Source organism: Grampus griseus (assembly GCF_964374135.1).
Source record: "Grampus griseus genome assembly, chromosome: 11".
In the NCBI taxonomy this organism is placed as follows: domain Eukaryota; kingdom Metazoa; phylum Chordata; class Mammalia; order Artiodactyla; family Delphinidae; genus Grampus; species Grampus griseus.
This window is the reverse complement of record NC_139005.1, coordinates 25262309-25289204: the sequence shown is the minus strand read 5'-3', so window position 1 is coordinate 25289204 and position 26896 is coordinate 25262309. Positions and strand designations below refer to the sequence as shown.

At 39.2% G+C, this 26896-nt stretch overlaps 1 protein-coding gene across 1 annotated transcript in view; it reads left to right on the top strand.

Moving 5' to 3' along the window:
• SINHCAF (SIN3-HDAC complex associated factor) overlaps positions 1 to 10403 on the top strand; it is a 29412-nt gene extending 19009 nt beyond the window's left edge. Inside the window, exons 5-6 of the mRNA XM_082666766.1 lie at positions 4721 to 4871; positions 8309 to 10403. Coding sequence (XP_082522892.1) covers positions 4721 to 4871; positions 8309 to 8468 — 311 coding nt within the window. The 3' untranslated portion in view covers positions 8469 to 10403. The remainder of the gene's footprint in view (positions 1 to 4720; positions 4872 to 8308) is intronic.
• The last annotated feature ends 16493 nt before the right edge of the window (positions 10404 to 26896 follow it).

Below are 26896 nucleotides of genomic sequence, written 5' to 3'. Positions count from 1 at the left end.
TTTAGAGATTAGGATAGGAAGTACAAAGTAGTGATTTCACCTTGACCCGAGGTCACTTAGTAAGTGGTAGAGATAAATTTGACCTGGGGTTTGTCTAATTGCAAAGCCCTGTGCTGTTTCTACAATATCATTCTGCTCTCTGGGATAGTGTAACTCATGCCACAGGACTCCAGAGTCTTTCCAGATCTGCTACTAACTCTGCTCTCAGGTAAGTTGGTGTTACCAGTCCATAGTTATTCTGTTAATATATTTAATCTTTGGCTAAAATATTTTAATACATCTATAGTAAAATATTTAGGCAACATCAAATATGTGTATATTTTAATTATACATGTTTGTTTCTTAACCAGCTATCACCAAGGGGGTAAGAAAGACTGACTCTACCCTTTATTCTCTTTAAATGTTTTAGTGAACATTTAGAAAATAGTAATTTTCTTCTATAACTTGAGGGGTAGAGAAATTGATATTCGTTGTATATTCTTAGCATCTCCCTTTAATTATAGGGAAAGTATCTGACTAACTTTTGCCTTACCTAAGGGAATATGTCCAGTGTAATTTCAGATTTTTGTGATAAAGCTGTGCTGTGGAGGGGTTGGAAACTGAAAATAACTGGATTTTGGAAACTCAGAGTGAAACATGATTTTCCCAGGTGCATTGTGAATTGCTAGCAGCTGTGTGCACCATAACAGTTTTGAGATATTTGAATTTTTATACATCACCCACTAAATGGTTTCCCTGTCTCTGGTTATATATTTGCTTCCATGCATCTTGCATGTACCTGCCCTGTATTCCTCTTCCTGGGACATTCTTTCCTTTGTGGTGTACTGGAAAGGCATTGGACTTAGGGCTTGAAGATCTGGATTTGAGTTACAGTTCTTGAACAAATATGTGACCCTGGTGTTGCTTAACATTTAACCACAATTTCTTAATCAGAAGTGAGGATAATCAAGTAAAAGGGGTTTTGTAAAACAAAACAAAGCGAAATAAATTCCCATATAAATGTTAGCCATTCTTTTTGTCATTCTTCTTCCTAAAACCTGCAATGATTCTGGTTGCTGTAGAATAAAATGGAAAACCCCTAGCATGTCTTTGGATGTACCATTTTAGGGAAAGGGTCAGTTCCCTTCGTGTGCATAGCGTATTCTGCTTCCAATTTTACTCATCATCCCCACCTACCCCAAGCTATCTAACTAGTCTTTTGTGCCTTTCCAAATCCTACCTCCCTAATGTTTAAGACTTCAAAAATTTCAGTTCTTTGAAGAATTTCCTGATTTACATTCTAGAAGAGAGTTTTTTTTTCCCTAACTGCGATTCTATATATAATTGTATCCTAGTGTCCCAGGTGTTAGATTGAACCATATAAAATTGCCATTTTTATAGGTAGACATGGTCAAATAACTGCAATTTCAAATGGTTCATAGATATTAAACACTCCCTGGGATAGTGATGACTATCACTAGAGCAGCATAGAGATGACTGCTATTGCTGTTAATTATTAGGGAAGTCTTTTGTTTTTTTTTCTAAACACACACCCTAGCAGTGTATGTGCTGTTTATTTATTTAGTTAGTTAGTTTGCACTGGGTCTTAGTTGCGACGTGTGGGATCTTTAATTGCAGCATGCGGACTTCTTAGTTGCGGCATGTGGACGACTTCTTAGTTGCAGCACGCGGACTCTTATTTGTGGCATGCAGGCTTCTCATTTGTGGTATGTGGACTTCTTAGTTGTGGCACGCACGCAGGATCTAGTTCCCCAACCAGGGATCGAACCTGGGCCCCTTGCGTTGGGAGCGCGGAGTCTTACTCACTGGACCACAAGGGAAGTCCCAGGGAAGTCTTTTAAATATTCCTGTAGACTTATTCCTTTAAAGCCTGCTACTCCTTTTTTTTAATTTATTTTTTTACATTCTTTTTTTAATATTCTTTTCCATTATGGTTTATCATAGGATATTGAATATAGTCCTCTGTGCTATACAGTAGAACCTTGTTGTTTATCCATTCTATATGTTAAAGCTTATAGATGCTAACCCCACCCTCCTACTTCCTCTCTCCCTCAGCCCCATCCCCCTTGGCAACAACCAGTCTATTCTCTATGTCCGTGATTCTGTTTCTGTTTCATAGATAGGTTCATTTGTGTCATATTTTAGATTCCACATATAAGTGATTTCACATGGTATTTGTCTTTCTCTTTCTGACTTACTTCACTTAGTATGATAATCTCTAGTTGCATCCATCTTGTTGCACATGGCATTATTTCATTCTTTTTTATGTAAAGCCTGCTACTCTTGAGAATTCTGTTTGGTTGTTTTTTCATGAAGTTAAGCTATTCATATATTGGAAGTAAATGAACATATTAAAAACACCAATTGGTGCCTTCTTTGTTTTAGATACTTAATTTTCTGCTATTGTATATAAACTTTTGTTAATAGAAAATGCTTTGTGAGCGCTATTCAAAAAAGTTTTCTTTAGTCTGTTTCTTCCCATGTAGGATATGACACAGGGTTTGATGTCTAGTGGATACTTAATAAATGTTTGATTAGTTCTATGAATTGGAGGATTATTCTATCCACCTGTCCTGGGGGGCGTGTGGTGAGTCTTTAGCCAAAGGTAAGAGGTGTGGTAGGCTCAACCCCTGTCTGATGTTGCTGTTGCTGAGAATAGCAGTATGATAGCTTTATAGCTCAGTGACTGTCAACCAAAAGATTTATTTTCTGGCTTGTAAATTTATATGAAGTCTTCTGAGGGCAAAAACACTAAATCATGTTTAGCTTGTATCTGATGAATTGCCTTTACTCCTTATTAAGTCAGGATCTATTGTTTTCCCTTTATGGGTCAGGTATCATTTTTCTTTGGATGCTTTCAAGATTTTTTTCTTTTTCTTTAGTGTTCAGAAGTTTAATTATAATGTGTCTTGGCATTGATTTCTTTGGGTATATCCTGTTTGGGGTTTGCTCAGCTTCTTGTATCTATAGGTTTATGTCTCTTGCCAAGTTTGGCACGTTTTCAGCTGTTATATTTGAGTAGTTTTTCACCTCCGCCCTCTTTCTCCTCTTCTTCCGGGACTGCAGTCACATGAATGTATGTTTTCTGTTGTAGTTCCACAGGTCTCTAAGGCTCTTTCATTTGTTTTCTTTGTATTGTACAGGTTGGGTGATTTCTGTTGTTCTTTCTTCCAGTTCACTGATTGTTTCCTCTTTCCCCTCCATTCTGCTGTTGAGCCTGTCTACTCAGCTTTTTATTTCACTTATTGTATTTTTTCAGTTCGGATTTCAGTTTCTTGGTTCTTTATAGCTGCTTTTTTTAACTGAGGCCTACTTGCTGAGGCTATGTTTTCATTTATTTCAGACTTGTTCATAATGGCTTATTGAAGCATTTTTGTCATAGCTGCTTTAAAATCTTTGTCAGATCATGCTAACGTCTCTGTCATCTTGGTGTTTAATAGATGCTTGACTTTTCATTCAATTTGAGATCTTCCTGGTTCTGGATATGATAACGATTTTTTATTGAAACCTAGACGTTTTTAAATTGTGTTGTGAGACTTGGAGTTTTATTACTTCTGTTTTAACTGGCTTTTTTTTTTTCCAGAAGGGGAAATGGGGGGGGGCACCACCTTGTTACTGCCAAGTGGTGTTGAAAGTCAGGTTCCCCCTGACTTTTAACCTCCTTTCCAGCCTCCTTTGGTATCTGAGGGAGGAGGAGCTCCTGACTGCGGCTGGGTGGGAGTGGGCTGGGAATTCAGGCTCCCACGTGGTGAGGGTGCTCCTGTTCCCGGTGGGCCACAGTGAAGGCCCCGACTCTTCAGAGGGCTTCCACTGACATCACCCTGGTGCAGGTGTTGGGGGGCCTCCTAACAGTCTTGGGAGGATGGAAACCTAGGCTCCCCACTTGGCCTTTGCTCCAGTGGGTGGGGGTGGGGACCCTTTTTTTTTCTGTGGTGTTTGGCTGGAGTAAAGGGGTTATTGTTGGGCTTCCCTGGTGGCGCAGTGGTTGAGAGTCCGCCTGCCGATGCTGGGGACACGGGTTTGTGCTCCGGTCCGGGAGGATCCCACATGCCGCGGAGCGGCTGGGCCCGTGAGCCATGGCCGCTGAGCCTGCATGTCCGGAGCCTGTGCTTCGCAACAGGAGAGGCCACAACGGTGAGAGGCCCGCGTACCGCAAAAAAAAAAAAGGGGGGCGGTTATTGTCTCCGAAAGGATTCCTCTCTCGCTAAGCTGCCCCTTTCCTGGTCCTTTGGCTAGAGAGGGCAGGCTTCTGTTGGCTCTGTGTGTGTGTATGTGTGTGTGTGTGTGTGTGTGTGTGTGTCTATATCTGCACCCATTGGCATTTCTGAGTTGTTGGCTTCTTCAGCTGCAAGACTGGGATTTAGGAGACAAAAAGAAAACCCATAAAAGCTAGGGAGCTCACCCCCGCTTCCTTCCTTAAGTCTTGAGCTCACTAGCTGTTGCCAACTTTCAGAGTGTTTAGTTTTGTTTTATGTGTTGTGTCCGTATCTATTTTTAGTTGTACTTATTAGCAGGAGAATAGAGAAAAGTGTGTCAGCTCTTCATCTTATTGGAAGCTCATTTTCTTTTAGATACACTTTAGTACAAATATCTTCAAATGTCAGTAGTGCATAGAAAATAAATTTTTTCTTTTTTTTTAATCTCATTCACTGTATTTTATGCTGAGGCTTAGTTGCAGCTGCATATAGTGAAATTATAATTTGTTTTCACTTTATTTCAGATTCTGATGCTCACAGTACCACCTCAAGTGCCTCTCCAGCTCAATCTCCTTGTTATAGTAACCAGTCAGATGATGGCTCAGATACAGAGATGGCTTCTGGCTCTAACAGAACGCCAGTGTTTTCCTTTTTAGATCTCACATACTGGAAAAGGTAAAAGCAACAGAAAATAACTCTCTAACCAGCAAACCTTCTTAATTATAGGCAACGGTTTCCCACTTCCTTAGCAATTAAGTGGCATTTGGCACACAGCTGGTAGCGTATGTGTTTGGAGGTGGATTAGGCAAGAATGGAGCTGAGAGTGTGGATTTTGTGTGTTTTTTCTATTAAAATTGATTTAAAGTAGAAATCATGTTAAGAAATCTAAATTTCCTATGATGGAGTATACTAGGTATTCATTCTGACCAACTCTCCCACTGATAAAAAGTAAAAGGGCTAGAAGTATATATATTTTTTATGTCTTTAAAAATGGCATCAACAAGTAGACAAGTTAATAAGGAATAATCAGAGGCCAAATGCTGAGTGAATGAGGGACCCCAAAGTCAAAAAAGAGATAATAGACTAAGAAAGAGAGAATATTTAAAGAGAAAGTGGTTAAGGATTTTCTAGTTCACAGATTTGGGGAGACTAACAAGTTAAAAGCAAGGTAATAAGCAATTATCTTATGGGTGAAGAAGATTCACCCACAGGTACATCATAGGGAAACTATGGAACATGGGAGGCAAAACAGATTTTAAGTAGTGAGAGAATAAAGACATTATTTTCAAAGGAACAGCAAACCTACAAGCTGAATTGGCAGCATGAACAACGGAAGCCATAAAACAATAGATTAATACCTTCAATGGCCCAAGAGATAATAGCTCTCAACTTAAAATTATATATATGTAGCAAAAATATCTTTCGTAAATGAGGGCATAGGACTTTTTGACTAGAAAAAGAAAATTGAGTTTGCTGCCAAACTGACTCAATAACAAAAATTCTATAGGCAGAAAGAAGAGATCCAAGATTGAAATTCTGAGAAGGATAAATAAATATTTGTTGCCTATAGGTAAATTTAAACAAACACTGAAGGCTTAAAATGATAATAGATGGGAATTTTTAAAAAAAGAATTAAATGACAACAGTAACATATAAGTCAAAGTAATACAAGTGATGGGAGTTAAAATGTCCTAATATCTTTGTATTGTTGACAGTAAATGTATTGAATAACTTTAGAGTTCAATTAATTAACTGTATAACCACTAAAAGAATAAAAATAAGAATGTAAAACCTCCAGAGAAGAAGAGAAGGATGGAGAGTTTTAAAATATACCTAGCAGGACTTCCCTGGTGGCGTAGTGGTTAAGAATCCACCTGCCAATGCAGGGGACATGGGTTCGATCCCTGGTCCAGGAAGATCCCACGTGCTGTGGAGCAAGTTAGCCCGTGCACCACAACTACTGAGCCCGCAAGCCACAACTACTGAAGCCTGTGTGCCTAGAGCCCGTGCTCCGCAACAAGAGAAGCCACCGCAATGAGAAGCCTGCGTGCCGCAACGAAGAGCAGCCCCTGTTCGCTGCAACTAGAGAAAGCCTGCGTGCAGCAATGAAGACCCAACGCATCCATAAATCAATCAATCAATCTAGCAAAATAAAATGATGAAAACCTCCATATATTTGTAAATTAAGAAACCATGAAAAAAAAAAAAAGAAACCATGGGTTCAAGAAGAAAGTATAAATTAGAAAATCCTTATAACTAAAAAAAAAACTGAAAAATACCACAAATCAAAACATGTGGTATGAAGTTAAAGAGGTAGAAGAAAAGTTGCCTTTAATGCTTCTTACAAAAGAAAGATTTAAAATAAATGAAGTTACATGTATCCAATTTAAAGATTAATGAAGCTCAATATAAAAAAAAAATAAAAGCAAGGAAATCCTAAAGATAGGAGTAGAAATAAATGGAGTAGAAAATCAATATGAATGGATAGTATCAGTAAAGCTAAGAGTTGGTTCTTGAAAAACATAACCAAAAAAGTTACTAGAGATAAAGCAGGTCAAGAAAAAGAGATGGTACCCATAAGCATCTTGGATAAGAAAAGGGAGATTCAGCTATAGAAAAAGCAGAAGTTTAGAAGACAATAGGATATTAGAAACGGCTTCATGACAATAAATTTGAACATATAGGTGAAGTGGATACATTAGTAGAAAAAGACACTTCACCAAAACTGTCTCAGGAAAAAGTAGAAAACCTGAATTGTCTCATAATAAAGGAATGGATTCAGTGGTCAGAAGTCTTCCCTCAAAAAATCCCAGGCCTAGATAGACAAATTCTACCAAACATTCCAGAAACAAATGATTCTAATCTTGCACTGGCTTTTCCAGATTATGGATAAAAGAGGGCATAGGCTCCAAGCATTCTATGAGGCTAACATAACTTTGATATGTTATAAACAATATATCATAACTAGATTAGATTTATTCTAGGGATGTGAGATTGTTTGAAGCATTAGAAAGCCAACTAATATAATTTGACAGTTTCCTAAAGGAGGGAGAAAATGCTTATTGTATTAGTGGTATATTGAAGATGTTTGATAAATTTGAACTTTGCTTCAAGGTTTAAAATAAAACCTTTAGCAAAATAGGAATAGAAGGGAACCACATTGATAAATAATTTGCATTTTCGAGTAAAGTTGAACACGTTCCCATTCCTATAGCCCAGCAACGTAACCTAGGAAAACACCTTCAGACCTGTGCACCAGTATGTACAGCATGTTTGTAATAGCAAAAATTGTCCCATCAGAAGGAGAGTGGGTAAATTGTGGTATATTCACATGGTGGAATACGGTACATAAGTTAAAATGAAATAAAGCTCTAACAATATGTATGAACCTCAGTCACTGTTGAGCAAAAAAATTGTAGCGTACAGTGTGAGTCCATATATGCGCATTTCTATATATATTTTTTATTTTATATATTTTATATATGAGATAACAAGCAATATGTTTAGAGATGCAAACGTTGTCTATAAAGAAAAAACAGAGTGGTAAACCTGAAATTAAGGAGGAGAGAATGAGATTGGGTGGAGTGGGATTGGAGAGGGGCCTACGGGGGACTTCATAGGAAATAATAGGTTTTTTTAGAGTGTGTGATCCATGGATGATTTGTTGTGTTGTCATTTTTGTATGCCTTTATGTATATTTGATAATATGTGTATATATTTTTTGTCTGCTCAGTATTAAAATAAAACCACCAGCTGTATCAGCCTGTTTATGGTGGCTGTTTTCTTTAAGATTTGGTGATTTTTGGAGGAAACCGTTTATAACTTTAGGAGCAGCCTCTGAAACTGACTGCTGTCTCTCAGATTGCCTTCTTCCCTCTTAATATTTGATACGATTCCAGTGCGGGATTTAAGGCGCCTGGGTAATTCCCATTACCTAGCAGATTGGGGTCACTCTAGGAGCCCATTCATTAGGAATGTGATGAGATTGTGGAAGTAAAACCTTTGATCATGCTGTACTAGTTATAATGATGAGTAGATGTTTCCTTTTTTTGTATTCCTATTTTTCTGCCTTATTTAATATATTTTGTTGTCCCTCCATTTTTTTCTTTTAGACAGAAAATATGCTGTGGCATTATCTATAAAGGCCGTTTTGGGGAAGTCCTCATCGACACACATCTATTCAAGCCTTGCTGCAGCAATAAGAAGGCAGCTGCTGAGAAGCCGGAGGCTCAGGGGCCAGAGCCTCTGCCCATCTCCACTCAGGAGTGGTGACTGAGGTTGATGTAGAAGGGGAACAAAAAATGAGTTAAATTTTGGAAAACACCAACAAAATGACCCTCCTATTTTTAACTTGGATACCTGTTATTCTGCCAAAAGATGATTTCTAGAATAGTTTTGAGTGGGTTATTTTCCCTCCAGTTCCACAAAGTCTGAAGCCAGTATCTAGCTTACTAAAAGGAAAAAAAGAAGTGTACATAATATTTAAGATGCTGAGTATTTCATAGGAAAGCTGAATGCTGCTGTAAAGTGCTCTTTAAGGCTTTTTTTAAAAAATCCCCTTCTAATGAATGAAATTAGGGGAATTTCAGGGGACAGAGATGGGATTTGTTGTATGATAAACGTATGTAGTTTTAGTCTTTCTATATTGAGAAGCAGTGGTTGGGGCATTTTTTAAGATGGCTGGCTACACTTGTTTTCCTTCGTTATAATAAATTTGTCATAACTCAGTAAACACAGACTTGCTCCTAGAGGTAGTTGTTAATAACTTTGAAATATTACGGTGTTGCCAAGGTTCTGATGATTCAAACCTGTACTACTGAATATTAAGCGGGACGGACTAAGCTCTCTAGTGCGAATATCTTGAAGGAGTAATTTCTAAATATACAGAGGTAACTTGACTGTATATGTTGCATCCTGTGTCACCTCCCTCCATATTGATATTTGATAAAGTTTTTAATTTATATGAAACTTCTAAAGCAGAATCAAAGTTCCTCTTGGGGAAATGTCAAATCTTTAGGATAGGCAATCCTATATGAATAGTACCAAAGCATTACCCCTTGGTAGAGAATGCACTCTATTAAAATGTTAAATGATCTGAAAAATAAAATGTGCAAGTCTTCAGGATGGCACATGAAAAAAACAAAGGTTAATGCTTCTTGGGGCACATTTCTTAGAGGGCTTGCAAGTGTGTAAATAATTTGTTTATGTTACATGACTGGTGACTTCAATGAAAATCTGCACAATTCAGTTTTAGCTCTGGATTACTTCGGTTGACCTTTGTGAAGGTTTTATCTGTGTAGAATGGTTGTTTGACTTGTTTTAACCTATTAGGGTTTTGGGTTTTGGGTTTTTGTTTTTTGTTTTTCATTCTATATTAAAGTAAAATTCTACTAAAAGAAAAGAGGTGTGTGTTCATGCTGAGTGGGTTGGTTTTGGTTTGGTTTCTTTTAGTCAGGCTTTCTGAACATTGAGGTGTTAGATGATACATCCTAAACGTGGAGCTCTTCAATTGTAAAACCTTCATTAAAAGCCTTTTACTTGAACCCAAACCAAAGTACTATCTATTGCCTCTTTTCTAAAAGTTCAGGAAGAATATATCACCAGTTCAGACTGTTCATAATGCGGGAGGATCCTTTGCCTACCTTGTAATAACATGACTCAGTGCTTATTTTTAAAACTGGATTTTAAAGATTGGATAGTATAAATAACAAGAAGGAGTGAGCCAATTTTTATGGGTACCCTATAGTTTTATAGTTCTTAATCTAAACTTAAAGTTTTATATTTCTTCCTCTGGAAAAAACTACAAGCCACCATATGCACAGACTACATAGTGAGTTGGGTCAGCTCTCCCACAGACTTTGAGGTGTATTACAAGAATCCCAGCCATTATCATCTTCCTCCTGAGTTATTTTGAAATGGTTTTTTTCTCTCTCTCTCTTTTTTTGTACATTTTGGCTGCAGTATTGGTGGTAGAATATACTATAATATGGATCATCTCTACTTCTGTATTTATTTATTTATTACTAGACCTCAACCACAGTCTTCTTTTTCCCCTTCCACCTCTCTTTGCCTGTAGGATGTACTGTATGTAGTCATGCACTTTGTATTAATATATTAGAAATCTACAAATCTGTTTTGTACTTTTTATACTGTTGGATACTTATAATCAAAACTTTTACTAGGGTATTGAATAAATTTAGTCTTACTAGAAAATAAAAGAAGCTGTTTTGTGGCTTTGTCTGAAAGGTGTTCTTAAGTAAGAGTAACTAATGTTTTTGACCCTCACAGATACTCAATGTAAGCCCTTAGTATTATAACAAGCCATGAAGGAAAGAAGTCCTCTTTACTGAGAAATACAGACTTTAAAATACAGATCTTCCTCCACTTACCATGGGGTTACGTCCCAATAAACCCAAAGTAAGTTGAAAATATTGTAAGTCAAAAATGCATTTAATACATCATAGCTTAGCCTAGTCTACCTTAAACATGCTCAGAACATTTACATTAGCTTACAGTTGGCAAGATCATCTAACACAAAACCTATTTTTCATTAAAGTGTTGACTATCTCATGTAATTCATTGAATACTGTACTGAAAGAGAAAGCAAGAATGGCTAAATGTACTGGTAGTTTACCCTCCTGATCGCGTGGCTGACTGGGGTCTGTGGCTCACTGTGGCTCCCTCCTGCCGCTGCATCACAAGAGTGTCATATACCGCATATTGCTAGCCTGGGAAAAAGATCACAGTTGAAGTCTGATTTCTACTGAATGCATATCGCTTTTGCGTGATTGTTAAATCAAAAAATCCTAAGTTGAACCATCATTAAGTCGGAGACTGACTGTAAAAGACATTTTTTGTTGTTGTTGTTGACAGGGACAAGAAAGTAGGGTTTATTGGTGGGCATGGGTAGGGAGGGGGCAGCGCCAAGGCTCTCACGAGTGCAGGGCGTGCCATTTGTCCAGGGGGCCACGATTAGGGATGTACTCGACCCCACAGCCATCTGGGATGAGCTGCTTTTCTGCCACCGTGTTTTCAAATTCATCTGCATTAAACTTAGTGAATCCCCACTTCTTGGAGATGTGGATCTTCTGGCGGCCAGGGAACTTGAACTTGGCCCTGCGGAGGGCCTCAATCACATGCTCCTTGTTCTGCAGCTTGGTGTGGATGGACATTATGACCTGGCCAATGTGGACCCTGGCCACTGTGCCCTGGGGCTTTCCAAAGGCACCACGCATACCTGTCTGGAGCCTAGACTGGGGACAGCATGTCAGTCATTAATGTCTGCTGGAAAGGGCTGTCTCCAAGGTCCCTTAGGGCAACCCATACAGGCAACAGGCTGCATACACTACTGAGGAGGCTGCTGTTTGCAGCCGTTGCGCACCGGGCCCCCACGGGGAAAAGAGCACAGTCGGCTTAACTGGCTGCAAATGTAAAAGACATTTTTGTTTTCTAAAAGACATTTTAACTGATGTGCACAATAATTAACCTAGTGGATAAGATGATTTTAACAGTGAAGGACAAAAGGTCTCCAGTGTTTCAATGTCTGTAATATGGTTTTATTAGTATTGTCTATGGACATAGTGGGAAGCATCATTGAGACTTTAGAGAAACTATAAAAGGTGGTTATAGAGAAAGGTAGATTTTTGGGATTGGGGTCAGACCTGGGTTCTCTGATTCCTGGCTCTACCCCCTTATTAGCCATTTGAGTCACTTGACTTTTGTGAGTCTCTAAACTTCTGTTACTTACCAGAATTGTTTACTTTGCAGATTTATGATGAATCCAAAGAGGTATAATTCATACCAAAGGTTTTTTTCTGTGCCGTGCGGCTTTCGGGATCTCAGTTCCCCAACCAAGGATTGAACCTGGGCCACGGCAGTGAAAGCCTGGAATCCTAACCACTAGGCCACCAGGGAACTCCCATATATCAAAGTTTTAAAAACAGTTTATTACCTGGGAAAGGTAGATCCTGTGGGTCAAACTTCTTATACTACAATTAAATTAGCTTTGGGATAGTCTAGGTGATGTTGCCAGCACCTAATCTAGTTACTGTGAAGCTACTAAGTTAACCTAAGTAGTGGAAAGATGACAGCACCTACATGATCTATTGCTGTTTAATAAAATTACCAAAAATGTAGTGGCTTAAGAGAAATTGATCTCAGTTTCCATCTAGGTGCAGTGTGGCTGGGTCCTTTGCTCAGGGTCTCACAAGGCTGCAACAGGTGTCAACTCGGTTGCATTCTCATGAGGTGACTTGGGAATAATTCACCCCAAATTCACTTGGGTTGTTGGCAGAATTCATTCCCTGTGGCTGTAGGATGGAGAGCCCAAACTACTGGCTGGAGGGCCCCCTTAGTTCCTTACCACTTGGGGTCTCCCAACATGGCACTCACTGTACCCAGCCAGCAGGTCTCCAGAGCCAGTCACCTAACAAGACAGTCGTCTTGTCCACATTCAAGTTACACAGTGAACACAAGAGGTGGTGTGTGGGGACCATAGAGTTTTGTCTGCCATAGCGCCTCTTCTTTTTCTTACGTGAACCACTTGAAATTGGGCCTCTTTGTCCTAAAATACAAGCATTTGGGTGTAGCAAGTAAAAAGAAAAATAGTTCTCCTGTTATGAAATACCTACTGTGGTGGGCTTGGCACCTGTAAACACTGTTCAAACAACCTTGCAAAGTGAAAAAACAAAACAACCTGTTTACAGGTAGTCAGTGAAGGGGTGCAAGGGGGGCCATATAACTTAAATAAAAGCAGCTTTCCTGATTCCAAAGCCTGTGCTCTTCAAACTGGACCCTGTCCCTGCTATAGCAATGGTGCCTTCTTAACCTGCATTTTGAGTGGTCACCTGGGTCTCTTCCGAAGGATGAAAACGAGGGGCAAGTTTCACCCTTGTGAAGAGGTTGAACTTTGTCTAAATCAGTTAATCAAATGTTGTTAATTTTGATGTTGAAAGTACATATTATATACTGTCTTTTTGTGGAGAAAATAGTCTCTAGGAGGTTTAGTTGAAACAATGGAATCTTCTAAAAATAAATGAAGGTAGCCAGAACTAACTGCTTGCTCTGTAGTAAAGAATGGAGGATACCGAGGGAGCCTCTTGATTGACCGTCCCTAGAGCAGTTTCCCAATCGCCCAGATTTAGCATTATGCTGCCCTGGCAGTCATTTTTGTGTGATGTTCAGTGGACTGGGAAGGGAGGAGAAAGCCCAATTGGATCAAAGTTAGATAATTTCACAGGCTCATGTTCTCACAGAAAGGGATCTGAGGGTTCTAACAATTTCTCGGGCTATGGAGTTTGGTTACTTATTGTGGTCATGAGAATGCTTTAGGTTTCAAATATCTTGCACCCTGGTTAGAAACTGCTTGTTATTGTATGTCGAGTACGGGCTTCTTAGACATGCTTAGTTGCAGGCTTCAGTGTAAAAGAGCTTAATCTTTCAGTTTAGAGAGACCAAAAAGATTTTTGGCAAAGCCTGCCCTTTGTCTCAGTGTCTGAAAGTGGGGGAAATAATTTACTCTGTTTGAGAACTTCAATTCTCTACACTTCCGTAGCTTACATTAACTTTATCATTGTCCAGGTATTGTTTTTTTGTAACTGCAAGGAGAGTGGTTGTTTTATGTTTATACTTACCTCTCAGGAATTAAGACAGAGGTCTCAAGATTCTTCAGCAAGTCACGGGTAGAGCTAAAATAGGAACCTGAACAGTTATTTTTTTTTTGAAGTTAACAGGTCTGTTCTTTGCTTCCAATCACCTTTACAATCCACTCCAGTGTTGATTTTGCCCCCAACACTCCAAGGGTCACTGATGGCTTTCTCATGGGGAATTCCAAAGCCCTCATTTTACTCATCCAGCCTCTCAATAGCACTTGATACAATTGATAGTTTCTTTTTTTGAAGCATTCTTGGCTGGTAACACTGCTGTTCCCAGGTTTCCTACTTCAGATGCTCATTGGCCCAGGGTTCACCTTCAACCCTCTTCCCAGAGCATCTCCTTTCCCACGGTCCCAAATACTATCTAAAATATGCAGACATCTCCCAAGTCTCTCTCCAGAACTTTTTATTAATCAGGGTGCCAGCAGGAAATAGATGGCTTACTGGCATTGGATAATTTGAGGAAAGTTTAATAAAGGAACTTTACAAAGCTATGCATATGGTGTAGGGAAACTCTAAGGGAAAGTGCAGTTCTCAGGACTGGTAACATTGGGGCTAGTAATGTTAGGGTGCTGTTACTACCCCTAGGTCTGAAGGGTTGGGGGTCGGGAGTGGTCAATGGAACCAGGAGACAGGCTATGTAAAAAAGGGTGGGGGGCTGGGGGAAGCCATAGGAATAAACATTCCTGTCACTCTCCAGATTGACCAACTCCATCATTAGTACCTTTACACATACTGTTTGTTCCCTCTGACCCACTTCCCCACTATCCTATAGCTAGGCAACACCTACTTATCCATCAGGTTTCAGCTTAGGCACCACTTGGGGAAGGCTTCCAGAGCAACCACTACCCTCCCCAACACACACACATACACACACACACACACACACACACACACACACACAGAATTGTATGCTAAGTAGGTTCCATGAAAGCAGGAACCATGTCTACTTTTTACTACAATAGTTCCCAGAGTCTAGTACAGTGGTTTTTAGTATAAAGTAGGAGCACAATAAATATTTATTAACTGACTGATTACAACTTTGTATTTTCACAAGTCATGATCATAGAAGAGTTGAATTTATGCTAATGGTCTTGATGAATTTCAAGAATTTAAAAAATATTTTGACTTTGAACATTTTTAAATATGCAGAAAAGTTGAAGGGATAGAACAATAGTATAACCTCTCCCTAGATCCACCAACTGTTAAATTTTACCACCAGTACTTTATCTGCTTTGCTGAATCATTTGAAAGTAAGTTATGGCAATATGACACTTCATCCCTGAATACGTAAGCATTCATCTCTTAGGAATAAGGATATTCTACATCCTTAGGTGTGCCGTTGCCGCACCTGAGACGAATAGCCCAGTAATATCTAATTTGATAGATCTGTATGGAATAATTGCCCCTGTTGTCCCAATGTGTCTTTTAAAACTTCATTCCTCATCCAGGATCTAGTCACAATTTATATGCACATTTGGTTAATGTCTCTCCTTTTAATTTAATCAGTAATAGTCCTCCCTGCCTTTATTTTTTCATGACATTGAACTTTCTCAAGTATCAGAATCGGTTGTATAATGTCCTAAATCTTGGATTTTTTCTGGTTGTTTTCTTAGTAGATTTAGATTACACTTTCTGGTTGTGTGGGGCATCTCTTAGTGCATCAGTAGAGGCGCACGATGTCAAGTTGCCCCACTGTTGGCGATGTTAAGATGATCACTTGGTTAAGATGGTGACTACCAGATCTTTCCATTTTAAAGCACGTTTTTCCTTTTGTAAATGAATAATCTGTGGGCTGATACTGTGAAACTTTTTAAACACCCTTTCATTCAAGTGTTCATGGAGCACCTATGTCCAAGACCCTACTAAGGGTTCTAAATAGTCCTTCGATGCTTGAGAAATCATGTAATCCTTAAGTCCTTTGAGAATCCTAGCTCACTAAGGTTCTTTTGCTTATTCTTGCCATTTACTTGCATTTGACTTTTATTTTCTTGATTTCCTTGTGGTTCCCATTCAGAAGTAAAGGTGTGACGGATGGGAGTAGGGTTTATGTTTAGCATGTGAGCTTATTAGTTAATATCACTGTGGCATAGATGAATAAACAATGGAATTAAAGTTAGAAGACTTGAATTCAAATCTTGGTTTTGGTATTTAATGGCTTTATGATCTCTGATAAATTTTCTCTGAGGTCTTTTCCTTCTCTGTAAAGTGGAGGAAATAATAGCAACCCGAGTTGTAGTAATAATAAAATGAGTAGGTGCACAGTGAAGGTTTGTGCCATCATTTGTTCTTTTTAGCACTGGGGTCTAAATACGGGATACAGGAGGAATGAAAACTTTTTTATTACCTGTAGTTATGGTGAACACAGCAAAGGTCGTCAACAGTTCACATCGACACCTACCCCCTCCAAAAACAAAAACAAAAAACAAAAACCAAAAACCCTAAAGCTTTCTTAAGTTTCAGTGCTTAAAGAAGAAAATGTATTCACTACCAGATGATTACGCTTATGGCAGCACATGAATCCCAGGATTGGGAAATTGTATAGAGGGCATGAAGCGATACCAAATATAATTACGCTCTACAAAAGTGTGCTGAGATCCAGGGAGTGGCCAAGATAGGCTCTCAGGATGAGTTGTTTTTGTTTGTTTGTTTGTTTTGTTTTTTTTGCGGTACGCGGACCTCTCACTGTTGTGGCCTCTCCCGTTGCAGAGCACAGGCTCCGGATGCGCAGGCTCAGTGTCCATGGCTCACGGGCCCAGCCGCTCCGCGGCATGTGGGATCTTCCTGGACCGGGGCACGAACCCGTGTGCCCTGCATCGGCAGGCGGACTCTCAACCACTGCGCCACCAGGGAAGCCCCTCAGGATGATTTTTGAAGGGTAAAGTTTGGCTGAGCTGTAACAGTACGGTGGAACCAATTCATAAAACGTGCTGAAATAGTACAACATACCTCTTAGCCTCAAGGCCTAAATCTCCAGTTTAAGCCAGGCCAGTTGCCTGCTTCGGCCAACCTAGCCTCCTGGAACAACTCCAACGGCGCACCATTCACATCCAACAGAAATGCTGTCCCTTCCACCCCTCCCCCTCTCCGGCCTCCCCCCACTCCCGCGTTATGCTAGCACTGAAGATAACGGTAGTGGAGTGCACGAATTCAGGGATGCTTTTGGCTTTAGCAGCTTGAGATTCTGCTTCTTAAACTCCTTTGTAATGTTTTCCTTCTTTCTCAAATAAACCAGTGATGAGGGATGCAGTGGGGATATCTTTGGCCGTTTCTAGAGCATCCTGGTGATATCAGTCTGTCAATTGTTAAAATAAGGAATCTGTCATAATTAAAAATTCTAATTTTCATTTTCTTCTGAAGAACTTAAACCATTTCATTATTGAGGAGGCTGACATCTAGAACTACCAGGAAAAACTAAGCCCTTTGCTACTGTTTTAACCTGCAGCTTTTTTATCTTGGCTACGAAGCTTCCCTTATCATATGGTACTATATGAATGTCCACAAGGTGGTGTTAGTCACACAAAATACTCTGAGAATGTTTTAGGCTCATCCAGTTTAGCGCGCTCATTTACAGATGGAGAAACTTACCTAATGATCACCTAGCTCATTAGTTGCGGAGCTAAAACTGGAGCTAATCCCTTGTTGAATCCACAGTCAGCCAAATGGTTATTTTAGCTTAAATGTAAGTCTTAGAAACATATTTAAAATGTCTGGAGAATCTATTTCTATTTCCTTTTGACAAAGATAAGTTTAATCTTTGTTAAGAACTAAAAGCCAAACTTTACTGCTTTCTGCAGTTAATTTTAAATTATCACAAAGGAGAAAGAAAGTATACTTGTGTTTTCCTTCTCCAAATTCCCTATCCCAGAAGACTGCCATTGTGATAAACACATGCTACTGGGGAGTCAATTCTTGAATATCGCAGATACTGTGGCCATAGTCCTAAAGGATTAGGACAGCCTGAATGTCTGTCCAGTGTACATTTGGAGATTAAGCTGTTGCCATACAACTGAGACCAGAAGTTACCAAGCCCTCCCTAGAGCCTCTGATTGATCTGGTTGTTAAGGCAGCGTGCTCCCACTGTCTGTACAGGTGTGGTTTCCAAGTAGTGTGCAAGGCTGGTCCTTTGGGGTATACAAAATAATTTCTATCTATTTTTTCTCATTCTTTTTGTCTCCTCCTTTTTTATTGAAGTATAGTTGACATATAACATTGTATTAGTTTCAGGTGTACAACAATGATTTGTTATGTGTATACATTGTGAAATGATCACCACAGTAAGTCTATAGTTAACATCCATCACTGACATATTGTTACAGATTTTTTTTCTTGTGATAACTTTTAAGATCTATTTTCCTTCTATGTTCTTATGTTTTTTAAGGTACATAATATTAGCACAGTGTTACATGTGCATATATATATATGTATGGAAGAAACGTATTAGGAGTATATACTCATTTTATTTTTTCACTAATTGGAGAGAGATCAGAAAGGTTTGGAGAGAGTTGCATACTTCTCTGTATGTGTATTACATGTCAATAAGAAGTTTACTTTTAAAATATTTGAAGTTCATTGCTCTAGTTGCCACATAGTGATGGAGGGTTAGGGGTAGGAACTGTTTATTTTCAAGTCCAAGAGATTATTTTGGTGAAATATTAGAGAAAATGGTTTATGGACCTTTCCTAAATTTGATGGGGAAGGAGGAATGACAGTTGCCAGAGCTGGTTTATATTACATGCTTATCAAACGGTTTCCTCTCCCGCGGTGTAATATTTCCTCTCCCCTGCCTTTATCACCAAGAGTGGAGTGTTTTTCAGAATGGCATATCCTCCCTCGGGAGTAAAGTTATTAAGTGTGCCTTGTCATTGGTGGAAAGAAAAAAAAAGCCTGGGGATTTCTAGTTTCTTCCTTTGCCTCCCATTCAACTGGATACCCACAATTCCTAGCCCCCAATTATTTTTTCTTAATCATATTGAAACTCCATAGAAAATAGAAATGACCGCACTGCCTTATTAGTCTCTACATTTGCCAAACAACTGAAGGCACTGAAATGGGCCAAGAGAGATAAAATTATGTGCAAGCCTTTTTTTTTTTTTTTTTTTGCGGTTCGCGGGCCTCTCACTGTTGTGGCCTCCCCCGTTGCAGAGCACAGGCTCCGGACGCGCAGGCTCAGCGGCCATGGCTCACGGGCCCAGCCGCTCCGCGGCATGTGGGATCTTCCCGGACCGGGGCACGAACCCGTGTTCCCTGCATCGGCAGGCGGACTCTCAACCACTGCGCCACCAGGGAAGCCCTGTGCAAGGCTTTTTAAGGGAGGTTGAGAGTGGAGGGTAGAAAATCAGTTATTTAGATTTAGCAGTTGTAAAATGAAGCTGCACAGCTACCCAACATGACAGGTAATGAAGAATATGAGGAAGTAGTAGAAAGAGGTTCTTTTGGAAGAGAATCAAGTCAGAACATTTTGAGAGAAATTATTAGTGGATGGTGGAAACTAAGAAAACTTGTTTCGGGGAAAACGAATGTGATTCCATAATTTAGCAATAAAATAATAGATGTTGCAAAGTGTCAGAAATTTATTTATTCAATCATCTATTTAGTTAATTCATTCATTTATTTATTTATTTTTGTGGTACGCGGGCCTCTCACCGCTGTGGCCTCTCCCGTTGCGGAGCACAGGCTCCGGACGCACAGGCTCAGTGGCCATGGCTCACGGGCCCAGCCGCTCCGCGGCACGTGGGATCTTCCCGGACTGGGGCACGAAGCCGTGTCCCCTGCATCGGCAGGCGGACTCTCAACCACTGCGCCACCAGGGAAGCCCTATTTAGTTAATTTTGAGTTCTTATTCCACACTAGCTGCTGAACGAGGCACTGAGAAAATTATAATGGACTACACACTACCCCTGCTCTCAAGTGTCTCATAGTCTTGGAAAATAGTAAGAAATGCTTAGACAGGGGTAAGCCCTGGTGCCACGTTAGCACACGGAACAGCCCCACTGGTTTAGGGGAAGGTATTAAGTGACCATTTATTGAGCATTTTGTGCCAGGCACTGTGCTAACAAACACTTTAAAAATCACATTGGCTTTTAACAGCTACTCTACTTTTAAAACTAGAGTTTTTAATAAACTCTAGTGTTGTCTTCATTTTACAGATGAGAAAATAGAGGCTCAGAAAGACCAATAGTAAGAAAAAATTTTGATGCCAATACCAAAAATTCTGTAGAATTTTTGTAGATTTAAGTAGAAATATGAGAAAGTAAAAATAATTTGAAAAGTATTAAAGATAAAAGAAACAATTCAGCCACTAAAATTTAAGCTTCCCTGGGTACATTTACTTTCAAACTTTTCATTGAAGTGTAACACAAAAGGCTAGGGCACTATGGTAAATGTACAGCTGGATGAATTTCAGTAACTGAGCACACCTATGTAACTTGCATCCAATGTAAGAAACACAACATTGCCAGTTTTCTAGAAGGCCCTCCTATTCCTACCTCCCATGTCCCTTCCTAGTCACTACTTTCCCCTGACTTCTAACAATATAGATTAATTTTACCTGTTTTTTAACTTTATATAAATGTAATTATATAGCATGTACTCTTTTCTTTTTTTACATCTTTATTGGAGTATAATTGCTTTACAGTGGTGTGTTAGTTTCTGCTTTATAACAAAGTGAATCAGTTATACATATACATATGTTCCCATATCTCCTCCCTCTCGCGTCTCCCTCCCTCCCACCCTCCCTATCCCACCCATCCAGGTGGTCACAAAGCACCTAGCTGATCTTCCTGTGCTATGCGGCTGCTTCCCACTAGCTATCTACTTTACACTTGGTAGTGTATATATGTCCATGCCACTCTCTCACTTTAGCATGTACTCTTTTCTGTCTGGCTTTTTTTTTTTTTTTTTGCTAGCTCTGTGAGATTCAGCTATATTGTTGCACATAGTTTTAGATCATTCATTCTCCTTACTATATAATATTTCATCATGTGAATGTACCATACATTTCATAGATATTTGGGTAGCTTCAATGAGCATTTTAGTACATGTCTTCTGGTGAACATATAGATGCATTTCTGTTGGTTATATACTAGGAGATGTGTATGTTCAGTTTTAGGAGATGTTGGCAAATGATTTTTTAAGTGCTTTTACCATTTTGTAGTCCACCACCAAAGAGCTCAGAAAAGCAGCATTGCTTGGGACTTATAGAATATAAAGTGAAACTGCAAAGTATGCTCTACAGAAAATACTGCCCACTTGACTCTTACTGTAGTGCATACTCCCAGTATTAGCTGTGCCAGGCAGCTTGGAGAACCAAGCTGCTTAATTTTTAACTCATCTGAGGGAGAGAGATTTTAGACCTCAAATATCTTCAAACCCCACATTTTAGTTATTTATTTTTTTCACATTGTGGGAGAACTCAGTTACTACTTGGTTAGATACAGGTCTCTTCTTTTATTGATTAAAATTTAATGCATATTAGATGAATAAGTTCACACAATTTTCCTTGACAGTGGCTATTATAATCACGTTATGTAGGATGCAATGGGCGCATTAACCATGACCTTCTTTACCCGAGAACAAATAACCATAGTTAAGAAGCCAAAATTTCTGGCTTTAAAAACATGTATTCTTGTTGTAAAGATAATGGAACATTTTTTTAAACAAACTAAAAAAAAAAAAAAAATCACTTATAAATCCAGCTCTCCATTCCCAGCCCCCGTACAATAATAGCCTTCGTCTTTTGTCTTCCACTCCAGATCCTGGTGTCTAGGTCCTGCTCTTTCCCAGTTGTGGTTTATGTTCCACTGCTACACAAGCAGTTTTCTAAGTCTGTAGACGGTGGAAGACTTAAGGAGTTTTTTTCTTTACAGCTTTATCAGCACTGATGAAATACTGGCAGGGAGAAGAGATGGGAGCTTCCATTCTTTCTATTTTGTAGCTCCAAGGAAAGAAAGTTTAGGGAAAGAGGAGTAATTCACATTTGGAAGATTAGAGGATAAAAGAAAGTCTATTTTCTTAGATGAACAAGGGTTGATAGTCATAAATGGTTTCTGCAGGTTCTCATGTTTGTGAAGAGCCTTGTGTATCCACTCACTCCTCCATGCCATCTCCTCATGTACCGTCTTTAAAAAGAGATGAAACTTGCCCATAGTGATCTAGAAGTTAAGGTCCCAAATGAATTCTCACAGTGATGGTTCTGACAAGCACCAAACAAAAGTAATTAAGATAGTAGAGGTAGCAGACAAATAGAAATAGAAAATGAGTTAGGCAGTGATCCAATAATTTCTTGTTGTTGATTTTAGTCCTTTGCTCATAAAGAAAATTAACATAATGTTTTATTCGAGAGTGCACTCTTGCTTCTTTTATCTTCATTGATGATGGAACGATCACTGGAATTAGAAATCCAAATTCTGTGTTCAAAACTAAAGCATTGTATGTCTAGGAATCTATCCAATGTAAGTGACTAAGATTGTATGTAAGATTTAGCTACACGAAAGAATGAATTTCAACCCTTACCTCATACCATATAAAAAAATTAATTCAAAATGGATCAAAGACCTAAATGTAACAGCTAAAACTATAAAACTCTTAGAAGGAAACATAGGTATAAATCCTCATGGCCTTGGACTTGGTAACAGTTTCTTAAATATGACACCAAAAGCCCAAGCAACTGAAGAAAATAATAGATAAATTGGACTTCATCAAAATTAAAAACTTTTGTGCATTAAATGACACAGTCAAGAAAGTGAAAAGACAACTCATGGAATGGGAGAAAGTATTTGCAAGTAACATATCTGATAAGGGCATAGTATCCAGAATATATAAAGAACCCTTACAACCAACAATAAAAAGATAAACAGCCCAATTAAAAAATGCGCAAAGGATTTGAATAGACCTTCTTCAAAGAAGATATATAAACAACCAGTAAGCACATGAAAAATGTTCAACTTCAATAGTCATTAGGGAAATGTAAATCAAAACCACAATGAAATACCATTTCATACCTACCAAGATAGTGATACTACTAATTTTTAAAAAGGAACATAACAACTATTGGGGAAGATATGGAGAAATTAGAACCTTTACACACTGCTGGCGGGGATGTAAAATGGCACAGCCACTGTGGAAAACAGATGGGTGGCTCCTCAAAAAGTTAAACATAGAGTTACCACCTAACCCAGCAATTCCACTTCTAGGTATAAACCCGAGAGAACTGAAAACATATGCAAAAACTTGTACAAAAATATTCATAGCATCACTATTCGTAATATGTCAAAAGGTAGAAACAACCTAAATGTCCATCATCTGATAAATGGATAAATAAAATGTGGTGTATTCATATGATTGAACATTATTCAGTCATAAAAAGGAATGAAGGGACTTCCCTGGTGGCACGGTGGTTAAGAATCCACCTGCCAATGCAGAGGACATGGGTTCAAGCCCTGATCTGGGAAGATCCTACATGCCGCGGAGCAACTAAGCCTGTGCGCCACAACTACTGAGCCTGCGCTCTAGAACCCACGAGCCACTACTACTGAGCCCACGTATTGCAATACTGAAGCCTGCATGCCTAGAGCCCGTGCTCCACAACGGGAGAGGCCACCGCAATGAGAAGCCCGTGCACCGCAGTGAAGAGTAGCCCCTGCTCACTGCAACTAGAGAAAAGCCCACGTGCAGCAATGAAGACCCAACACAGCCAAAAATAAATAAATAAATTTTAAAAAACAGGAATGAAGTATTGATACATGCTACAACATGGATGAATCTTGAAAACATTTTGATAAGTGAAAGAAGCCAGACCCAAAAAGTCACACGTTGTATAATTCCATTTATATAAAATGTCCAGGATAGGTAAACACATAGCAACAGAAAGTAGATCAGTAGTTGCCAGGGGGTTGGGGGCGGCAACTGGGAGTGATTGTTAAGAGCATGGGATTTCTTTTTGAGGTGATGGAAATGTTTTAGAATTAGATACTTGCACAACCTTGTGACTATACTAAAAACTTCTGAATTGTACACTTTAAAATAGTTAAAATGGTAAATTTTGTTTTGTGAATTTTATCTCAAAAAATTAGCAAAAAATTTGGCTGCAAGGGTATTCACTAAATTCCTAGCTTTTATATAAAGAAAAAGAAGGAAAAGAAAAATGTTAAATGTTCAACTATGGGGTGTTCTTTGAGTGAATTGGACTAGAGCCATAAATTTGTAGAAATTAATTTATTAATGTGAAAAGATGTTCATGATCTTGAGTAAAGAAAAAAGTTATAAAATAATATTTAAGGAATGATTCTATATTTTGAAAAAACAACAAAAAGAAAACCAAAATACACTAGAGAGTGAGAGACTGGAAGGGTTTACACTACCATGTTAGAGAGCTCTGTGTGGCAGTTTTCTTCCTCTTTCTGCCTGCTAGTATTCTCTGGTTTTTCCACAATTCCCTTCGTTCCCATAATAGATTATGATCAAAGAATCGGCTAAGATGTAGGAATTCTGAAGACTTGGGCCACCTTGACTCTCTGGCTTGCCCAAAAGCTGGGTTTTCCTCAGAGTCAGAAAAACATGAAAATTGAAGGGGAAGGAGAAAGTGCTCCAGTTAATAAAGAAATCGTTTTAGAAAATGTCATTAGGCAAATGGTACCTATAACTGCTAGACTGCCTGCTGCTTGATAGTTTCCCCTGGGCCTTCATATCCCCCTGGTGAAGGAGGTAAAAAAGACCAGTGTGTTGGCAATAAAATTGTTATGGCAGCACCAGGGAGTGCTACTGTAATTATGGGGCTCCGAGCACTTTCCTGCAATTCCAGTTTTCAGGTGTTTAAAACTATGTTGTAAACTCTTCATCCACAATGAGACTTAGCACCTTTGACTACTGCTGCCCAGAGATTTAATTGTTAAAAACAACACCACCTTTTGATTGGGGAGAAAAGAAAAATAAGACTAAATATTTCTGGAACTTATTCTTCCACATGATTTTGCTTTTTAAAACGAAAACTTTTACATTATAGTCTTTTTGTATACTTAGCAGGTTTAAAAACAATGTAAAACACTTAATATTTTAAAAAAGCCTTTTAAGATGCACTGATGAAAGTTGAACATTTCTAAAAACTCCAATAAATTATAAAGAAATGTTTACTTATCGGCCACAAGGAAAATAGGGGACATTTACTAGCTCTTTACTAGTTGTGTAACTTTGGGAAATTTATATAACCTCTGTGCTTCGTTTTCCTTTCTAAAAAACGAGAATCATAATAAAACCCACCTCTTTGTGACAGCCATGAGGTACAGCAATCAGATCTGTCTTCAAGAAAGGACTTGTGGGCTTCCCTGGTGGCGCAGTGGTTGAGAGTCTGCCTGCCGATGCAGGGGACACGGGTTCTTGTCCCGGTCCGGGAAGATCCCACGTGCCGCGGAGCAGCTGGGCCCGTGGGCCATGACCACTGAGCCTGCGCGTCCGGAGCCTGTGCTCCGCAACAGGAGAGGCCACAACAGTGAGAGGCCCGCGCGTACCGCAAAGAAAAAAAAAAGACTTGCTCTTGAGCTCTAAGGAGTGTTAGCACCTTCAGGATCTAGCTCAGATTTCTGAGGTAGATCATGATCTGGGGCAGCCCCCGGCCAGTGGTTGAGCTCAGTGGGGTACGGGCGTAGTCATTGCAGCCCAAGATGAGACTCCTCTAAAGGGAAACATTGCTCCGGAGTTTCTGATGGCTAAGACTTTGTCAGACTGCAGCGCGGTCTGAGGCTCACCCGTCCCAGCCTGCTGACTCTTTAACGTGTCAGATCTGCAGTGTGGTCTGAAGACCCTGTGCCAATCCTGATTTTCCATGCTTTTATCTTCCACAGGCGTCGTCCCCCAATAAACCTTTTTCATTCCTAACTCCATCTGCTTCCCAGAAAACCCAACTGACACGCTCAGATTTGTTATAACACTTAAGTGTGATAGTACATGATAAATCCTAGTCAATGCCTAGCACACAGCAAGCCCTCAATAAATGTTTAATATTACTAGCATTACATAACTGATTTTAAAATTAGTTTTTAGTTTTGGTCACCACTATTTTCTCATTTATTCTTGATTTGGTTTCCACCATCCTTTTCTATTGGCATATAAATATAAGATTGCATATACACTAATTTTTTTAAATAAAAGTTTTATCATTGCTGTTCTGTGAAGAGAAAAATTTAAACAAATATTGACTAGTATTTGGCAAAAACTTAAAGAGAAGAAGATAAGATGTGCATGGCGTGAAGATAATAGATTATGAGGACAGATATTTTTATTTAATATTTAAATAATGTTATATGGCATATTCTTTGAACCACTCACCTGTTCCACCCCTGCCTCGTAAGAATTCTCTGTCAGCATTTAGAAAATTCTTTTTTTTTTTTTTTTTTTTTTTTTCGGTACACGGGCCTCTCACTGTTGTGGCCTCTCCCGTTGCGGAGCACAGGCTCTGGACGTGCAGGCTCAGCGGTCATGGCCCACGGGCCCAGCTGCTCCGCGGCACGTGGGATCTTCCCGGACCGCTGCACGAACCCGTGTCCCCTGCATCGGCAGGCGGACCCTCAACCACTGCGCCACCAGGGAAGCCCAAGGAGATTCTTTTTTAAAAAATTTAATTTGGAGTATAGTTGATTAACAATGTTGTGTTAGTTTCAAGTGTACAGGAGTGATTCAGTTATACATATATATGTATCTATCCTTTTTCAAATTCTTTTCCCATTTAGATTATTACAGAGTATTGAGCAGGGTTCCCTGTACTATACAGTAGGTCCTCGTTGGTTATCTATTTTAAATATAGCAGTGTGTACATGTCGATCCCAAATTCCCAATCTATCTATCCATCACCCCCACCCCTCCCCCCGGAAACCATAAGTTCATTCTCTAAGTTTGTGAGTCTGTTTCTGCTTTGTAAATAAGTTCATTTGTATCATTCTTTTAGATTCTGCATATAAGTGATATCATATGATATTTGTCTTTCTCTGTCTGACTTACTTAGTATGATAACCTCCAGGTCCAACCATGTTGCCACAATGGCATTATTTCATTTAT